At 48.3% G+C, this 15,724-nt stretch overlaps 1 protein-coding gene across 4 annotated transcripts in view; it reads right to left on the bottom strand.

Annotated features, from left to right (window-relative positions):
• The window catches only part of PLEKHA7 (pleckstrin homology domain containing A7), a 220,434-nt gene that overhangs the window by 36,441 nt on the left and 168,269 nt on the right, over positions 1 to 15,724 (bottom strand). For all 4 annotated transcript variants that reach the window (XM_069554252.1, XM_069554253.1, XM_069554254.1 and 1 more), the window contains 3 exons: positions 10,991 to 11,458; positions 2,009 to 2,531; positions 1,161 to 1,247 (listed from right to left, as the gene is read on the bottom strand). In XM_069554252.1, coding sequence (XP_069410353.1) covers positions 1,161 to 1,247; positions 2,009 to 2,531; positions 10,991 to 11,458 — 1,078 coding nt within the window. The remainder of the gene's footprint in view (positions 1 to 1,160; positions 1,248 to 2,008; positions 2,532 to 10,990; positions 11,459 to 15,724) is intronic.

The following is a 15,724-nucleotide window of genomic DNA, read 5'->3' as shown; positions in this document are numbered from 1 at the left end:
GTTCCAGGTTACTGTGAAGTTCACCAGGCTAAGGGGTGTGAGGATGCTCTGTCAATCAGCAGGGCACTGTCCAGATGAGAGGACGTGATGCCTTCTTCTGGGCTGACACACACCTTTCAGCATCGCAAGGAGTGCCCAAGGTGGCAACAAGGATGACAACCAGCACAGCCCTTGGACATGACCACACACCAGCCTGGCAATCACTACTCACAGGCAAAGAAGCCACAATCCAGGTCCTTCACACCCCATGCAGCCGCCCCCCTGCTCCCAAGCACTAGGGGCACGGGCCTCATGACAGCCGCACGGTGTCCGGCAGTAGCATCCAGAAGCGAACAGGCAGAAACAAGGGAAAGAGCCAGACAAAGGACAGACTAGAGCACGGGCACAAGGCAGCACAGGTCAGCATGGCACTCCCTGGTCCCCAGGGTGGGCCCCAGCCCTGAGAGGGCCCACCAGCGCTGACCTGGCAGGAGGGAAAGGTCAGCTGGTGCTGTAGTAACTGGCCGATGGCGAAATTTCGCACACTGGCCAGCCTGGCCTGGTGCTGCCGTAACTGGGCGAGAAGCAGTGAGAGCTCCTCCAGCTGCGGGTGTGCAAGACACATCGTGAGGAAATGAGCCACCTCGGGAGCACGACGCTATCATTACTCTTCACCCCGCTGCCGGGACAGCACTGATGCGACACCGCTGAGTAATTACGGCACCAATTCTGTCATTAGGACAAATAACGGCGCTGGCAGAAAGGGAGATGCAGGACGTAGTGTGTATCAGGAAACAGCCCCCAGCAGTGCAGCCTCACCCAGACTTGAACTTTGAAGACAGGGAACTCATCAAAGCAAACGCGGGGAAGAAAGGAGAGATGCCAACAGGGCGGGGGGGAAGGCAGGTGGCTGGAGAACGCTGCCCCAAAAAGAAGACACACCACATCCTCCTCCATTCCACATTCTCTTCCACTTTCCCCAAGTTCTCCTGCTGACCTCAGGAGGACCCAGTCCCGGCGAGACGGGCCTGGGCAGCTCATTTGACTTCTCTGAGCCTCAGTTCCTCATCTCTAAAATACAGATTGCCTCTGACTAGCTTCCGGAAGAACCCTGACGAGAGGAACCCTTCGCAAGCTGGATCAGTTCAGTCACCCGGAACGGGAGAGGAGGCGCTGCTTACCGATTTTCCATGTAAACTGGGAGCGCTGACAGTGTGGGTCATGTAACCCATGGAGGGCATGGAGCGTCGGTCCACATGAGAGGAGTTCTGCAGAAGAGGAGACCAGACATCACACGGGGAGCCAGACAAGGCAGTGGGGCCAGGGTGGAGCCTCTGCCACTCAGTACCCGGGCAGCTGAGCCCAGGGCTGGGCCCCTTTCTCAGCCTGACTCTTCACCTGTCTAACGCAGATGCACACCCTTCACACGGGGTTCCGACAATGTTTAACTGTGACAGACCCTCGAAGGCTCAACCTTAAGTCGAGTTCTTATAAATAACTGAACTGGTTGAACACAGACATCTTTCCCTGCCTTCCAGGCTGCAAGAAAGTAGAGTTTGAGTTGTGTGACCCTGTGCAAGTAACTTCACCCCTTAAGGCCAAAAAGTTCTCAAATGTGAAATGAGCACACAGGGATCTCCTGCTTTCCAAAAATTTGTTATATGCCACTTTGATTTTACAGAAGACCTACCTTTAGTACCTGTGTTTTGATAACTGAAATCCAATGGAGATTTTCGCTTTTACAGAAAAAGGTAATTGCTTCTTTGCTTTAGGCCATCTTGGCTTACAAAAGGTTTCACAGGAATGCTCTACCTGCAGAGAGCAGGGACTCCTGAGAAAACAGCACCCGCCTCACAGGGCTGTGGCGAGAATCAAAGCCTCAGTGCTGCACCCAGTGCTGCAGTACAGAACCGCAGAAGCGTTACCTAGCATTACCCTGCATCGCTCGAATGGGTGTTCAAACCATGGGAAGCTCCAACGCCATAAGGCGGGGCGGCCCGGCAGCTTGGCAGGGCCTCCAGAGTCTCACCTTGGTGGCGGGGCCCCATGCCTTCCTGGGAGAACCCCCCAGCGAGATGTCTACGCTCATCCTCTGGTCCGGCGGCTTCACAGTGACCCTCTCTGCCGGCGTGTGGGGCCGCCGGGGTGGGAACGCCCTTGGGGGTCCCGGCGGAGGGAGGTCCGAGGGAGACGGAGGCATGGAGATGGAGCGGGGCACCTCTAACATGCTCCTGCTCCGGCCCTGCTCGGCGAACTCCGGGGAGCCGGCGCAGACGGGGGCCGTGGGGCTGCCGTGCCGGAACTGCTGGCGCTGCTGCCACTCGTAGAGCTGCCACACGGTGCCGTCCCGGTGCGCCCGGCGCTCCTCGCTCGACATCTTCAGGTGGCTGGCTCGGTCCTGCGCGTACTTGTAGTCGCTCGGCAGGTTGCGGGGAGGGGGCGAAGAGCCCCCCGAGGGGTGGCGGCTGCTCCTCGGAAGGGTCTGGTAGTTTTCTGGGAAGGACAGGTGCTGGCTGGGGCCCTGGCGAGGGAGGGTCTGCTCCGGGGGCAGGCTGAGGGGAAAGGAGAGGACAGGTCAGGGGACCCGCAAGGGGTCTGCGAGGCTGCCGGAAACGCAGCCGGGCAACGCCACAGAGCCTGGCCCTGGGGGAGCCCTGCTGGAACCCCAAAGAGCAATCAACACAGACGGCCGGCCCTTCACTCCCTCCCTCCCTGAGCAGAGCGCTCCTAAACCTCGTTCTCCATCAACCCTGCAGTGTCAACCACCCCCCTCCACCCCCCGACCAGGCCGACTTGGCCGCCCCACTTCCGGTGCAGCACAATTAACCTGCCTCTCTCTCCCACCCGTCAACAAGATGCTCCCAGCACCAAGTTCTGGAGTTTCTTAAAGAAAGTGGCTGGCATCGGTTCCTTCCTTTCCCCATTATTCTAGTCCAAATACTGATTAATTACTGCCTCCCAGACAACTTGGCTCAGTTGGTAAAGAATCCATCTGCCATGCAGGAGACCACAGTTTGATTCCTGGGTCGGGAAGATCCCCTAGAGAAGGGATAGGCTACCCACTCCAGTATTCTGGCCTGGAGAATCCCATGGGCTGTATAGTCTATGAGGTCACAAAGAGTCCTCCAAAACCATCAAGGGTTCCCTGCTGCTTATGAAGCAAATTCTAAACCCCTTCTCCTGATACTCATGGCTCTCTAGTACCTGACCTCAACCTTCATTGCCCTGCTATTTTCTCACTGCTCCTCCTAACCAGACCAAGATCAAATCGGGGCAAGGTGAGCACCAAAGGCCCAACATTTAAAAAGGCACCCCCTCTCAGTTGCACCCCTGCCTCACCCTGACCTTGTCCAGCCTCCTACATACTTGGGCAACTTGAATCCACTGGCTGTGTGACCCTAGGCAACTCACCTGACTGCTCTGCCTCAGTGTCCTCACCTACAACATGAGGAAGGAACTACTTGCCTCCTAAGGCTGAGCTGAAGAATGAATGAGACAGGCAGAGACTGCAGGCTCCATGAGACGCAGACAGTACCTTCACCGGGGGGTGAGCCCTTCCAGCTTTTCTCTCCTTATTCTCATAGTACTGTTCCTCTCTTCCCTACTTGCATGGGCTCATTTTGCCTACTGCCAACTTTCACTCATTCTTCAGGACACACGCCTCTTCCATGGAGGCCTTCTGCAATGCCGCAGACATCGGGGTTCCTGCCCTGCTCTGACCTAGTTACTGTACAGTCTATAATTTTCCAAGGTCCTGCACTGATGTAACCTTTTCCTGCTTGTAAGCGGTCTCTTCCCCAGCCAAGCCGTAAATCCTTGGGGGGCAGGAACTCTGTCTCACATTCTGTGGTGCTGTCCACGGTCTGAGAAAGTCCTGAGGCATAACCAACCCTTCAACAAATACTATGGCACACAAAAGCTGGATACGATCATGAAAACCACTACCAACCAGCCATCTTCTTTTCTAAAAGACAAATTCAGCAAGGGGCCAAGTAGAGGGTTTTATTAAGCCTTGAATTTATTAAGCCGGTCTGAGAGGCAGCATGATGTAAAAAAAGGACAGGTTTTTCGAATTAGGCCCAGGTTGGAATCCTGACTCTGCCTTTATCAGTTTTATCTAACAAACCTTTATATTGTGCTTACCAGGTGCCAGACCTTGTGCTACTCACAGCATAGTCCAGCATCCTCAACACCACCTGGGAATTTGTTAGACATGCAGGTTATCAGGCCCCACCCAAAATCAGAAACCCTGGGGCTGAGGCCCAGTCACCTATGTTTTAACAAGCCCTCCAGGGGCTCATGTTGGAGAAGTGCTGTTCTGTTTCTAAAGTCTCTGCATCACTTCCTACCTACAGGACCTCAGGTTAGTATCTTTTATGTCCTCACTCTCCTTACTGTAAAGTGGGGCTCGTAAGAACCATTTAATAGACTGTTCTCAGGATTAGAAGTAGTTGTCATTCAAAAATGGTGACTTTCGGGACTTCCCTGATGGTCCTGTGCCCAAGACTCTGAGTTTCCAATGCAGGGGGTGCAGATTTTGATCCCTTGTTGGGGAAGTAAGATCCCACATGCCCCATGGTGAAACCAGAAAAATAAAATAGTGACTTTATTCTCTTTTTATTGTTACCTTTGCAATTTGTTGTTGTTTAGTTGCTAAGTCGTGTCTGACTCTTGCAATCCCCTGGACGGCAGCCCACCAGGTTCCTCTGTCCATCAGATTTTCCAGGCAAGAATACTGGAGTGGTCTGCCATTTCCTCCTCTAGGGAATCTTCCAGACCTAGGGACTGAACCCGTGTCTCCTGCCTTGGCAGGTGGATTCTTTACCACTGAGAAGCCAACCTTTGCAATTAAGGAAGGTAATTTTAAGATCTCTTCAGCACAGACTCCTCGAGTGTGTCTCCTTGCCACCAGGTGGCAGGTTTGCTATGGATTTCTCAGCGGGGACTGTGTTTGAGGAAGGGGCAGTGTGGCAGCAGTGGCAGAAACCAGGCCAGGGGCTTCCCCCTGGGAGTTCATGACTGTACTAACCACCGTTTCCTCCGCCTGAAGCAAAATGCAAACTCTGCAAAGCATGTCCCAGCCATGCTCACCCTGTAAACCCCTTCAGTCTGGCTCTGCAGCCCCTTCCTCATGCCTGCCTATGGCGTCCAGACGGTCAGAGCCCCTTCACCCACCCACTCACACGGGGCAGTGCCCCAAAGCCCCCAGCTCATCCTCTAGCCTGTGCCCTCTGCTAATACACTGCCTGCCACCACCTCAGTGCTGGCCATTAGAGGGGTAACTCCAAAGACCCCCGTGTAATAGTACGTCCTGGTGCCAGAGGCCAAACCACCACTAACAGATGGTAGAGGGAAGGACACAGTGGATAGGGTTGTAAGATGAGGTAAAGGTCCCCCGAGAGCAGGGAGGAGCACCCAGAGCAGCTGACCTAAGAGCAGACCCATTTGCTGGACCCCAACCTCAGCTTTATCCAAAAAGAAGACTCTACACCTCCTGCCTTCTGCCATGGGCCCTCCCTGTTCCAAAAGGCATCTACCTACATATTCTGATACAGTCCCTATAAAACAATCATATCAAAATGTGAAATCAGTTCCTATAACCAGTTACTTATGCAGCAGATGGCCCTCACCTGAGCTTCCACACCGACTGCACAGGCCTTTCACGTTTCCTTGTGGTACTGTCTGCACTCCCTGACTCTACCCCCACCCCTGCCTTTTATTATACAAGTATGCATTATTTTAAATACTAGGAAAACACGGAAGGCTAGAATTCCAAATCAAGTTCATAGAATGTGGTAAGATTCTAAGGCTGTATCAGTCTGCCCTTGCAAAGAACTATTCTAAAGGAGTTTAATAAAGTGAAATATAATAGACACCTCCATGTACTGAAAGAACTGTTAGAAATAATTCCTCGTGAGGTCTAGAGTCGCGAATACGAGATCATATTACAGTTCAAATAACCCTCCTTGCCAAGTCCAACGTGCTCCAGCTAATGAGATTAGCAGAGTCTCCATCATACAGAGCATGGATATCCCTCTTCTGTATTTTCAAACTCAGGAGCTTCCTTTATTAAGCAGCCAGATCTACTTATTACTTGACTGTAAGAGATTATAAAAACATTTTTAAGGAGGAAAAAAGATAACTCTGATATGTAATATGCAATCCCTCCCAGATACATGTGAATAATCAAAGAATGAGCCCTCTGTTGATCTCAGAGGCTGACAGCTTTCTTCTCTAAGGGTCGTCTTCAACCCCTAAGCCCACTGAGCACTGCTTCCACCACGAGGCTGAGATTCCTCTCACTGGGTGCACAATGACCTCCAAGGCCAATGAGCTGTTTTCATCCACAGACCTCATGTCTGCCCCTTAGATAAGAATGGCTCCACAGCCTGGGGACAGTTCAACACCTTCCCCGGCCACCTTTACTTCCTTGCAGTTGGCTTCTCATCCTTTAGCTCCTTGCTCTGCCCCCAGCCCCCAACATGTGTAGTAGAATAACCTAGGTCTGTGGGCTGCCAGGCACATTTCACAATCACAACTTATAACTGCATATCAGCCGCACAGCTTTTGAAAGTCATTTCTGCACCCCTGCCACAAAGGTTTATCACTGGCCATGCCTTCTTTCTGGTTCCCTTCTGCCTTGCCCTCCCAGTACTCTGCCTTCTGACCTAACTTCAAAACTCTAGCTCTATTATGAAGATCTACCCACCTAAGGCCCTTCAGGCAGCTTGGTGAAACCAAAGGCCTCTGCTACTGACCGCAAGACCAGCAGAGACTGACATTCAGATTCTCCTGCCAGGTGCCCACCCTTCTCAGAAAGCACCACACCCAGGAAGCAAGCTGCCGACTGGACTCCTTCCAAAGGAATCTCCCCCCACCATACCCCGGTTTTCCTCCTCCATCTCCTACTAGACTTCTTTAAGCAGTCTCTGCTTTTGCCCACCCCCTGGGGCTGGAGATCCTCAGGCTTCTGCTGTTGAAAAGTGAAAGTCACTCAGTTGTGTATGACTCTTCATGACCCCATAGACTGTAGCCCACCAGGCTCCTCTGTCCCTGGGATTTGCCAGGCAAGAACACTGGAGTGGGTTGCCATTTCCTTCTCCAGTGCATGAAAGTGAAAAGTGAAAGTGAAGTCACTGAGTAGCGTCCAACTCTCAGCAACCCCATGGACTGCAGCCTACCAGGCTCCTCCATCCATGGGCTTTTCCAGGCAAGAGTACTGGAGTGGGGTGCCATTGCCTTCTCCAAGAATCACCAGGGGTAGGGGGTATTTTGAAAACTACTGATGTCCAGGCTGAAATTGGGATCATCAGAATCAGATTTCCAGGCAGGGGACATGGGCCTCAGTAAATGTCAAATCTCTCCCATATACTGGTATCACCTGGAGAGACTTTCAAACAGACTGATGCCCTGACCTTGCCCCAGACCAAAGAAAGCAAAATCTCTTGGGCAGGGCCTCAAATGACCAAATTGTGCAGCCAGAATTAAAAACCAACTGCTTGAAGCGCTCAACCCTGGGTGATCTCAACTACCGCCTGGGCATCAGTTACCACCTCCATGACAGTTACTTCCAAATCTCTCCCTAACCTAAACTCACATTTCCCAGAACCTATCGCTTATTTCCACATGGGCATTCCACAGGTCCCACATTCCTCTTCAAGCTTATTCCTCTCTCCCATGCTCAGTACCACACCTAGCTATTAACCAAGTCAAACATTAAGGTTAACCTCAACTCCACCTGTAGCCCTCCTCACCTTCCAGCCCTGGATAAATCAGTTCGCCAAGCCCTGTACCTACCCAGTCTCAGCATCCATGTATCCTATCCATCCCATCCTCACAATCCTCACCATCTTCACTGCTTTCACTGAGGTCTTCCTTGCCTCCTACCCAAAATATGACCACTTCATACTTGACCACGTTCTTTTCAGACTCTTCTCCACTTAACTATCTTCTATACGGCCACCAGAGCAAGGAGTTAACTGAATACAGTTTTCAGAGATAATACGACAGTGGGGAAACAGGGATACTTTTGGTGGGGGTATAAACTGAAATAACACTGTTGAAGGTCAATTTTGTAAAATCAATCAAAATCAAAATCATATATATCCTCTGACTTAGTCTTTCTATTTCAAGTAATCTGTTCTTCAAGTACACCTGCCCTTATCTGTAAAGACATTTGGCCATGGACATTGACTGCAGCATGGTTTGTAATAATAGCAAATGTTAACAGTCAACCTAATCTTCCATCAACAGAGAAATGGTATAAAGATCACGATGAGTATAATGCAATATTCTGTACCATTTCAAATTAATAATGTCTGATATGGAAGGTAAGCCAAGATATATCAAAATATCTGTATATTCATTGGTATATTAAAGTGAAACAAAGCGAGATGAAGAACATGGATTTTTGTTTTGTTTTTAACACACTGGTTGGTTGTCGGGGAGTAGATCTAGGTTTCTGAGATAAAATAGAAGGGCACTTATTTTTTAGTATTTACCCATTGTTGTTATTTTGATTTTTTACCTTATTAGTAAATTATTATTTGAGGGCCCTGAATAAAGAGAGATTTACACATCTAGCTCTGAGTTTGGTGATAAATTAGTAATGAGTACAGAGAAAACTATGGTCCAGCAGTGAATATTTATATTTTATATTATGTAACTATGTAAAAATTGACTAGTGATCTAAATAAAAATTACAACTATATTATAAAGCTGGAATAAGAGTGTGTTTTTGGAAAGGAAAAGCAGAGAGGGGAATAAGATCCTTAAATCTTTATTTTCTAGAGTAGAATGTCAATAGCTAACTAAAACTGAAAAATCAAGAAACCAAGCAGTATAAATATCTTATTTGGAAATACAGAAATAAATACTGAAAACTACTAAAAAAAGCTTGACTGCATAGTCTTATTTTGGATGGTGGTACATCAGAATCCCCTGGGAAATTTCTTCACCATGTACATAGGTATGCTGTGTTAGAACTGGGAATAGTAAGGAGTACCTAACCCTAAAATTAGGTAATTAGATTAAATTATATTACCTAGTCTTAAAATCAGCTATCCTGATTCCTCTTCCCTGCCAATACCCTTCAAACCACTGTCCTAAACATTAAAAGCTATCATGCCACACTCCATTTTAAGTTCATCAGTGGCTTTCACCAGCCTTCAAGATTAAATCCAGACTTCATTCAGGCTTATCAGGGCCAAATCCATGCCCCTCCTCTCTGCTTCTACTTTTGATTTCTCTTGCTTTTAACTTCCCGAGTCAGCCCCATACTGATTTCATTTCCTAAGAGTTGTTATATATAAGAAGAAACAGCTAACTTACCATGAGTAGCTTCTGTCTGACACACCATTTCCTCTGTTGGATTGCCCTTCTGTTGTAACACAAAGTGCTGGGATACCACCTATGCACTCAGGGCTCCCCATCAACATGTCCAACCAGATGCCAAACCTCCACACCACAATCCACATCCACCTGCCTCCCAGACGTCTCTCCCACTGGAGATCTAATAGGTTCTCACATTTAAATATAATAGGTTCTCAAGTCTAAAATGGAAATCCTGATTTGCCCCCGCCAAACTTGTTCCTAAGACTTCCCCATCTCAGCAACCACTCAACAAATTTTGTTCAGTTCAAAATTTGAGGAATCATCCTGTTCCTCCCTTTCTCTTATTCTGCACATCCAATTCATGGACAGGCTTTTCTGTCTCAACCTTCAAAAAGTACCTCAAATTTCTTTCTGTTTCCACCATCACCAAGCTGTCACCATACTGGACTACTGCAATAGCCTGTTCCCTAGGCTCTGATCTTCTTTGTGAATCAGATCACACCATGTACCTGTTCACAACCTTCCAGCAGCTTCCCCTATTGCTCTTTCAAATAAAATCCAAATTCCTTACCTTGGAGTACGAGGATCTGCATGATACAACCCCTGCTAGCTTTCCAATCTCACTCAGCAGCAAAGTCACTCAGAACTACCTCCTAGGGGGTCTACCGAGTCTGGCACCAAGAACAGCACCTTTCCCCTTACGTGTCCTAGGGAAGTAGCTGTTTTCAATAAGACGCAAACTCTGATCAAACAGAACTGACACCTGGTCTGTGTCAGGAGGGAATTGGACAGTATCTCAGCTATAACACCGAGGGCTATCCTCACCTGACCCACAACAAGGTCTACCACCTGTTCAGGGAGCTTCCATTGTGAGTTCTCCATCATTTAACCTCACAGCAGACCACCTGGATCAGATTACAGACTTTCTGAATGGACCACAACTTTGCTGTCTTGTCTCCAGTCCGAGGCTTGTTTTAGAAGCCTGAGGATGGTGAAGGGGACCTGTTGTTGTCACGGTTTAGACAACACACAGTGGCTTCTAAGGTCACTGGGAAAGCTGAGTGACCCTGAATTCTGGACATTCAGAAATGTGTCCCAATGAATCTAAAATTATAAAATACAGACAATGCTTTGCAAATAGCAAGCGATGTCTTCCCTCTAAATAATTAAAACCACTTCTTGAAGGAATGGGTATAATAAAGCCAAATGTCAACAGTGCCTGAGCACTTCCCTATGCCTGGAATTAAAAAGGGATCTCTATTTACTCTTAATTGCTACAACTATATCCCAGATGCAGAGAAGTAGTGAAATAAGAGAAGAAGACCAATTACTATCTATAAGCTGACAGTCTCAAGGCATGCTCCCTGGGGCACGGGGAACCCCCACTCTGTATATAATCTCGGGTGAGCTTGGCAGGCTCGCGGACAGGCTCTGAACTCCGTATTTGCCACTGATCTGTGTGCCGCAGGCAAGTTCCTTTACTCCTCCAAGCCCCAGTTTCTCTGTTTATAAATTGAGGCTCTTACCCTTCCTTGCAAGGTTGTTGTAGGGATTTATGGAGGTAACGGGATAAACAGTTTAAGGCCAGCTCGTACCCAGCCTGTGCTGGGGAAGTGATAGCTACTGTTACGATGTCATTACGCTCACTAGCAGCAGCGATCCTGAAGCTGTTACTGACCTCCTGCCATCCCCCTTCTGGGCCTTTGCCCACTGCTCCACTTGGGCCAGGCTACTCTTCCTCTGGCTGTGCTTCTCAGGGTTGGTTCTGGAAGGGAAGGTCCGCTGGTACCCGCCAGTCCCGTTCTGCTCTCCCGGGCCAGACGTGACCGGCAGCACTCCGTTCCTCTCCGCCCGCTGGGGCTGAGCCTGCTGGCCTCTCGGGCCGCTGGGTAAATCCACAAACAAGGAGTCCTCTTCGACTTGTGAGTATGGGGACCTGGCCTTGTTCCTGTCCCGCTTGCTCTCCAGTGGGTCCCTGGAGCGGTACCGCTCTTCCTCCTGCTCCCGCCTCTCGAATCCAAAGGAATCCTCGTGACTGCGATGAGGACAATCCCTCGCATGTCCGGGTCCCACGCGGCCACATTCTCGACAGGACTCTGTATGGTTGGCTTGGGGGACTGCCTGCCGCTCCACCTTCTCCACGTCCCTGCAATGACAATAGCATGTTCAGCCCAGCCCAGACTGGAACCCCTAACCAAGACTTGCCAAAGAACACACTTTACACTCCAATTACCTCTAGGCCTTTGCATGGACTTCCCTCTGCTTGCAGCCCCTTTCATGCCTACTCCCTTACGCTGCTGGCCTAACTTCTACTCCTCTAGGATCTGGCTTAAATGTCATCTCCTCCAGGAAGCCCCTCTATACACAGTCCCAGTCTAGATCAGGATCTTAGCTGACTGCACGGTCAAACTAATCACACTGGACCATAACTGCGTGTTTACTCATCTAGTGCCCAAGTAGACTACGAGCTCCTTCAGGCCTGAGGCCCAGCTGGCCATTCATTGTACACCCAGAACTTCTACATAATGATGGTACAGAATAGGAGCTCTATAAACACTACTGAACAAATAAATGGTATATGTATGACATTCTCATGCCTTTCCCTTTTGCTGTTTGTCCACCTGTCTGTCTGGGGTAGGTTAGCTTGGATAGAAAGTTCCTGAGTCCAGGGTCTCCTCTGCTGGCATCCAGCACAGCCCAAAATACAATGAGCAGCATAATTAACAGTCCTCCAAGATGTTGAGTGAAGAGTCAGCATGGCAATCTCTCTATATGACCACTTATCTTGTCAAGGAACTGCTCCAACAGGAATGTAAGAACACTGACATAACAACAATTTTCTGAAGTATTATTAGTCAGATTTCAGAGATAAGGAAACTGAGGCACAGAGAAGATAAATTATTTGCCCAAGACCATCCTGCTGGGAAAAAGAGGCACCAGGGCTTAATTCCAGGCAGACTGCAGAGTCCAAGTACTGGAGCCACGACTCTCTACAGCCTCTCCATCTGTTTGTCTATGATCTGCACACATGCAGACCTGGAAACTATAGGGAAGGGGGTAGCGGTGACAGGTGAGGATGTGAGCTGAGGCTAAAGAGCTTCCAGGGCATAGAGAAGAGAGCCTCTTTCATGGCCCATCTCCCACTGGAAGCTGCCTCTCTCCCCACTCCTGAGTCCAAGCTGTATCTGCATTCTCATTACTTGGTACCAGGGACACAGCAGCAGCTCCATAAGCTTAGCAGAATTTAGACTGAGAAGGCAGGGGAACACACTCCAGCCTAGCTCAAAAGGACCAGAAAAATTACAAGGGACCCTTGGACAGGCAGCCAGTAGACTTATACTCTTTGGTAAAAAGGTCCTGGCCTTGACGTCCATCACTTCTTGAAATGGCCAAGGCTGAGGGTTCAACAGAAGACAAACATCAGCGGTGCTGCTGCACTTATATCTCAATGGCCAGATCTCGGGTGTCCTTGCAACAACCTCAGAACTTCAGCTACCAATAATCAGCACAGATTCAAGGCAGGATCCACCCAGTCAGGGAGCTGGTTAAAATGTCAATAGAAAGCGAAAATACAACCCCTAACACAGGTCTACTTCTTCATGGGTGCTGGCCTGTCAGCCTTAACACAGGTATGGAAACTGAGAAAAGCAAGCTCACTTTCATGTCCATGCTAGTCCTGTGTGCTGTGTGCTCAGTCATGTTTGATGTTCTGTGACCCCATGGACTATAGCCCACCAGGCTTCTCTGTCCATGGAATTTTCCAGGCAAGAATACTGGAGTGGGTTGTTATTTCCACTCCAGATGATCTTCCCAACCCAAAGATTGAACCCACATCTCCTGCAATTGGTAGGTGGATTCTTTAACACTGCACCATTTGGGAAGCCCCATGTACTCATTACTTTTCCCTGAAAGCCCAAAGCTTTTGGGGGGAAAGAAAAAGCTTCTTTGGACTTCTTCTATCCATCACTAGGAGACATCTTTCCCCCATCTCCCACCCCTTCTGCTAACAGAGTTTGAATTTTCACTTGGGGATCATCCTATCCCACTCTTAGCGCTTGCAGTTTAGGTCCTGCTGACTCTACTAGTCCCTTTCAACCTGAGGCTCCAAGTCTCAGTGACTGGCTCACAGGCTGACAGGTCACCCACTCCAGGCCAATCAGAGCTAGCTCTGGGACTTTGGTTGGAGCTGGTCTTGAGCTGCTACAACTACATAGGAAACAGCTATCTGAGAATGAGGCTTCCCAGGTGGTGCTTGTGATAAAGGGTGCCTGCCAATGCAGGAGATGTAGGAGACATGAGTTCAATCCCTGGATCGCGAAAATCCCCATAGAAGATCACATGGCAATCCACTCCAGTATTCTTGCCTGGAGAATCCCACAGAGGAGCCTGGAGGGCTACAGTCCATAAGGAAGCAGAGTCAGACACAACTGAAGCGACTTAGCACACACACATCTGAGAATGAAAGCAGATGGAGAGAAATAGAATCTTAACGACTTCTCCTGAACTCCTAGATTTAGCCTGGGATTTCTTTGGAGGGAATGATGCTGAAGCTGAAACTCCAGTACTTTGGCTACCTCATGCGAAGAGTTGACTCATTGGAAAAGACTCATGCTGGGAGGGATTGGGGGCAGGAGCAGAAGGGGACAACAGAGGATGAGATGGCTGGATGGCATCACTGATTCGATGGATGTGAGTCTGAGTGAATTCCGGGAGCTGGTGATGGACAGGGAGGCCTGGCGTGCTGCGATTCATGGGGTCACAGAGAGTCGGACATGACTGAGCGACTGAACTAAACTGAACTGAAACCAGATATATCCTTGGACTTTTTGGTTGTACATCAATAAATTGTTTCTCACTTAAGCTAGTTTGAGTTTGGGCTCTGTTACTCATAGTAGAAGGAGTCCTATTATATCATTTTATATTGACATAGTTAGATGGTGACTTTTAAGAACCTTTCCATTCCTAAAGTCCAGTCGGTCTATATGCTCTAGTAGAAGGAACATGCGAAATATTCAGGGGCCCACACTTTTAAGAAAAAGTAATTCTTTTTCTTTTTTGGCTGTGCCATGCGTCTTTGTTGGATCTTAGTTCCCTGAGCAGGGATTGAACCCAAGCCTTCAGCAGTAAAGCATGGAGTCCTATCCATTGGACAGCCAGGGAATTTTCAGAAAAAGTAATTCTTACTGGAAGTTTTTAAAGGGACAACTCTGTTCTACAAAGTACACTGTATAAATTTTAACTTTCTCTTTCTTTTCGCACCTTGTCATAAAAGTGAAACAAATATGCTTTCACTGTGAAAGTGAAACACTGCAAACAAGTACGCAGTGAAACAAATATGCACCTGAATGGAAGACACTAGAATTGAAGGGAGAAGGGGGTTTCTTCCACTGACAGATGAATGCATAAGATGTGGCACACATATACAAGGCAACATTACTCAGCCACGAAAAAGAATGAGACAATGCCATTTGCAACAACACGGATGGACCTGGAGATGATCACACTAAGCGAAGTACGTCAAAGAGAGAAAGACAAACACCACGTGACATCACTGCCATGTGGAATCTAAAATATGGCACAAACGAAACAGACCCACAGACACAGAACAGACTTATGGTTGTGGGGGTGCGGAGTGGCAGGAGGGAAGGGTGGGATGGATTGGGAGTTTGGGATTAGCAGATGCAAACTATTACACTATTACATATAGAATGGATAAACAATGAGGTCCTACTGAAGAGCATAGGGAATTATATACAGGAACCTCTGATAAACCATAATTGAAAAGATTATGAAAAAGAATATGCATATATATGTATGAATATGTATATGTGTGTGTATACATATATGAAACTGAATAACTTTCCTATACAGCAGAAATTAACACAACATTGTAAACCAACTATACTTCAATAAAATAAATTTTAAATTAAAAAGAAGAGGAATTTCTTCAACTTCAGAACCCAGGGGTTATGGGTACAATGTCTTAGCCCAACCAACTGTAATGAAGATTTTTCTTTCAACCTCCATGTCTTTACTGAGAACCTATACGTTCCCACTGAGGAGAACACTTAGGGATATAGTTAGAAAATAGCCTCTGCCACCAGAGCCAGATAACCCTAAAGCCTGATTTAATTAATCACAGTTACCACATGTAACACTGTTCTCTTGAGTTTGCCAGTCTCTTCTAACCTTGGAGTTAACTCATAACTATAAATCTTAATCCTTACTGTCTGTGTATATATATGAGTGTACACATCCCAACACATGGCTGCTGCTGCTAAGTTGCTTCAGTCGTGTCCGACTCTGTGCGACCCCATAGATGGCAGCCCACCAGGCTCCCCCATCCCTGGGATTCTCCAGGCAAGAAGACTGGAGTGGGTTGCCATTTCCTTCTCCAATGCATGAAAGTGAA

Source organism: Ovis canadensis, chromosome 15, assembly GCF_042477335.2.
Source record: "Ovis canadensis isolate MfBH-ARS-UI-01 breed Bighorn chromosome 15, ARS-UI_OviCan_v2, whole genome shotgun sequence".
Taxonomy (NCBI): Eukaryota; Metazoa; Chordata; class Mammalia; order Artiodactyla; family Bovidae; genus Ovis; species Ovis canadensis.
Note: the sequence above shows the minus strand (reverse complement) of the source record. Positions and strands in the feature narration are given on the sequence as shown.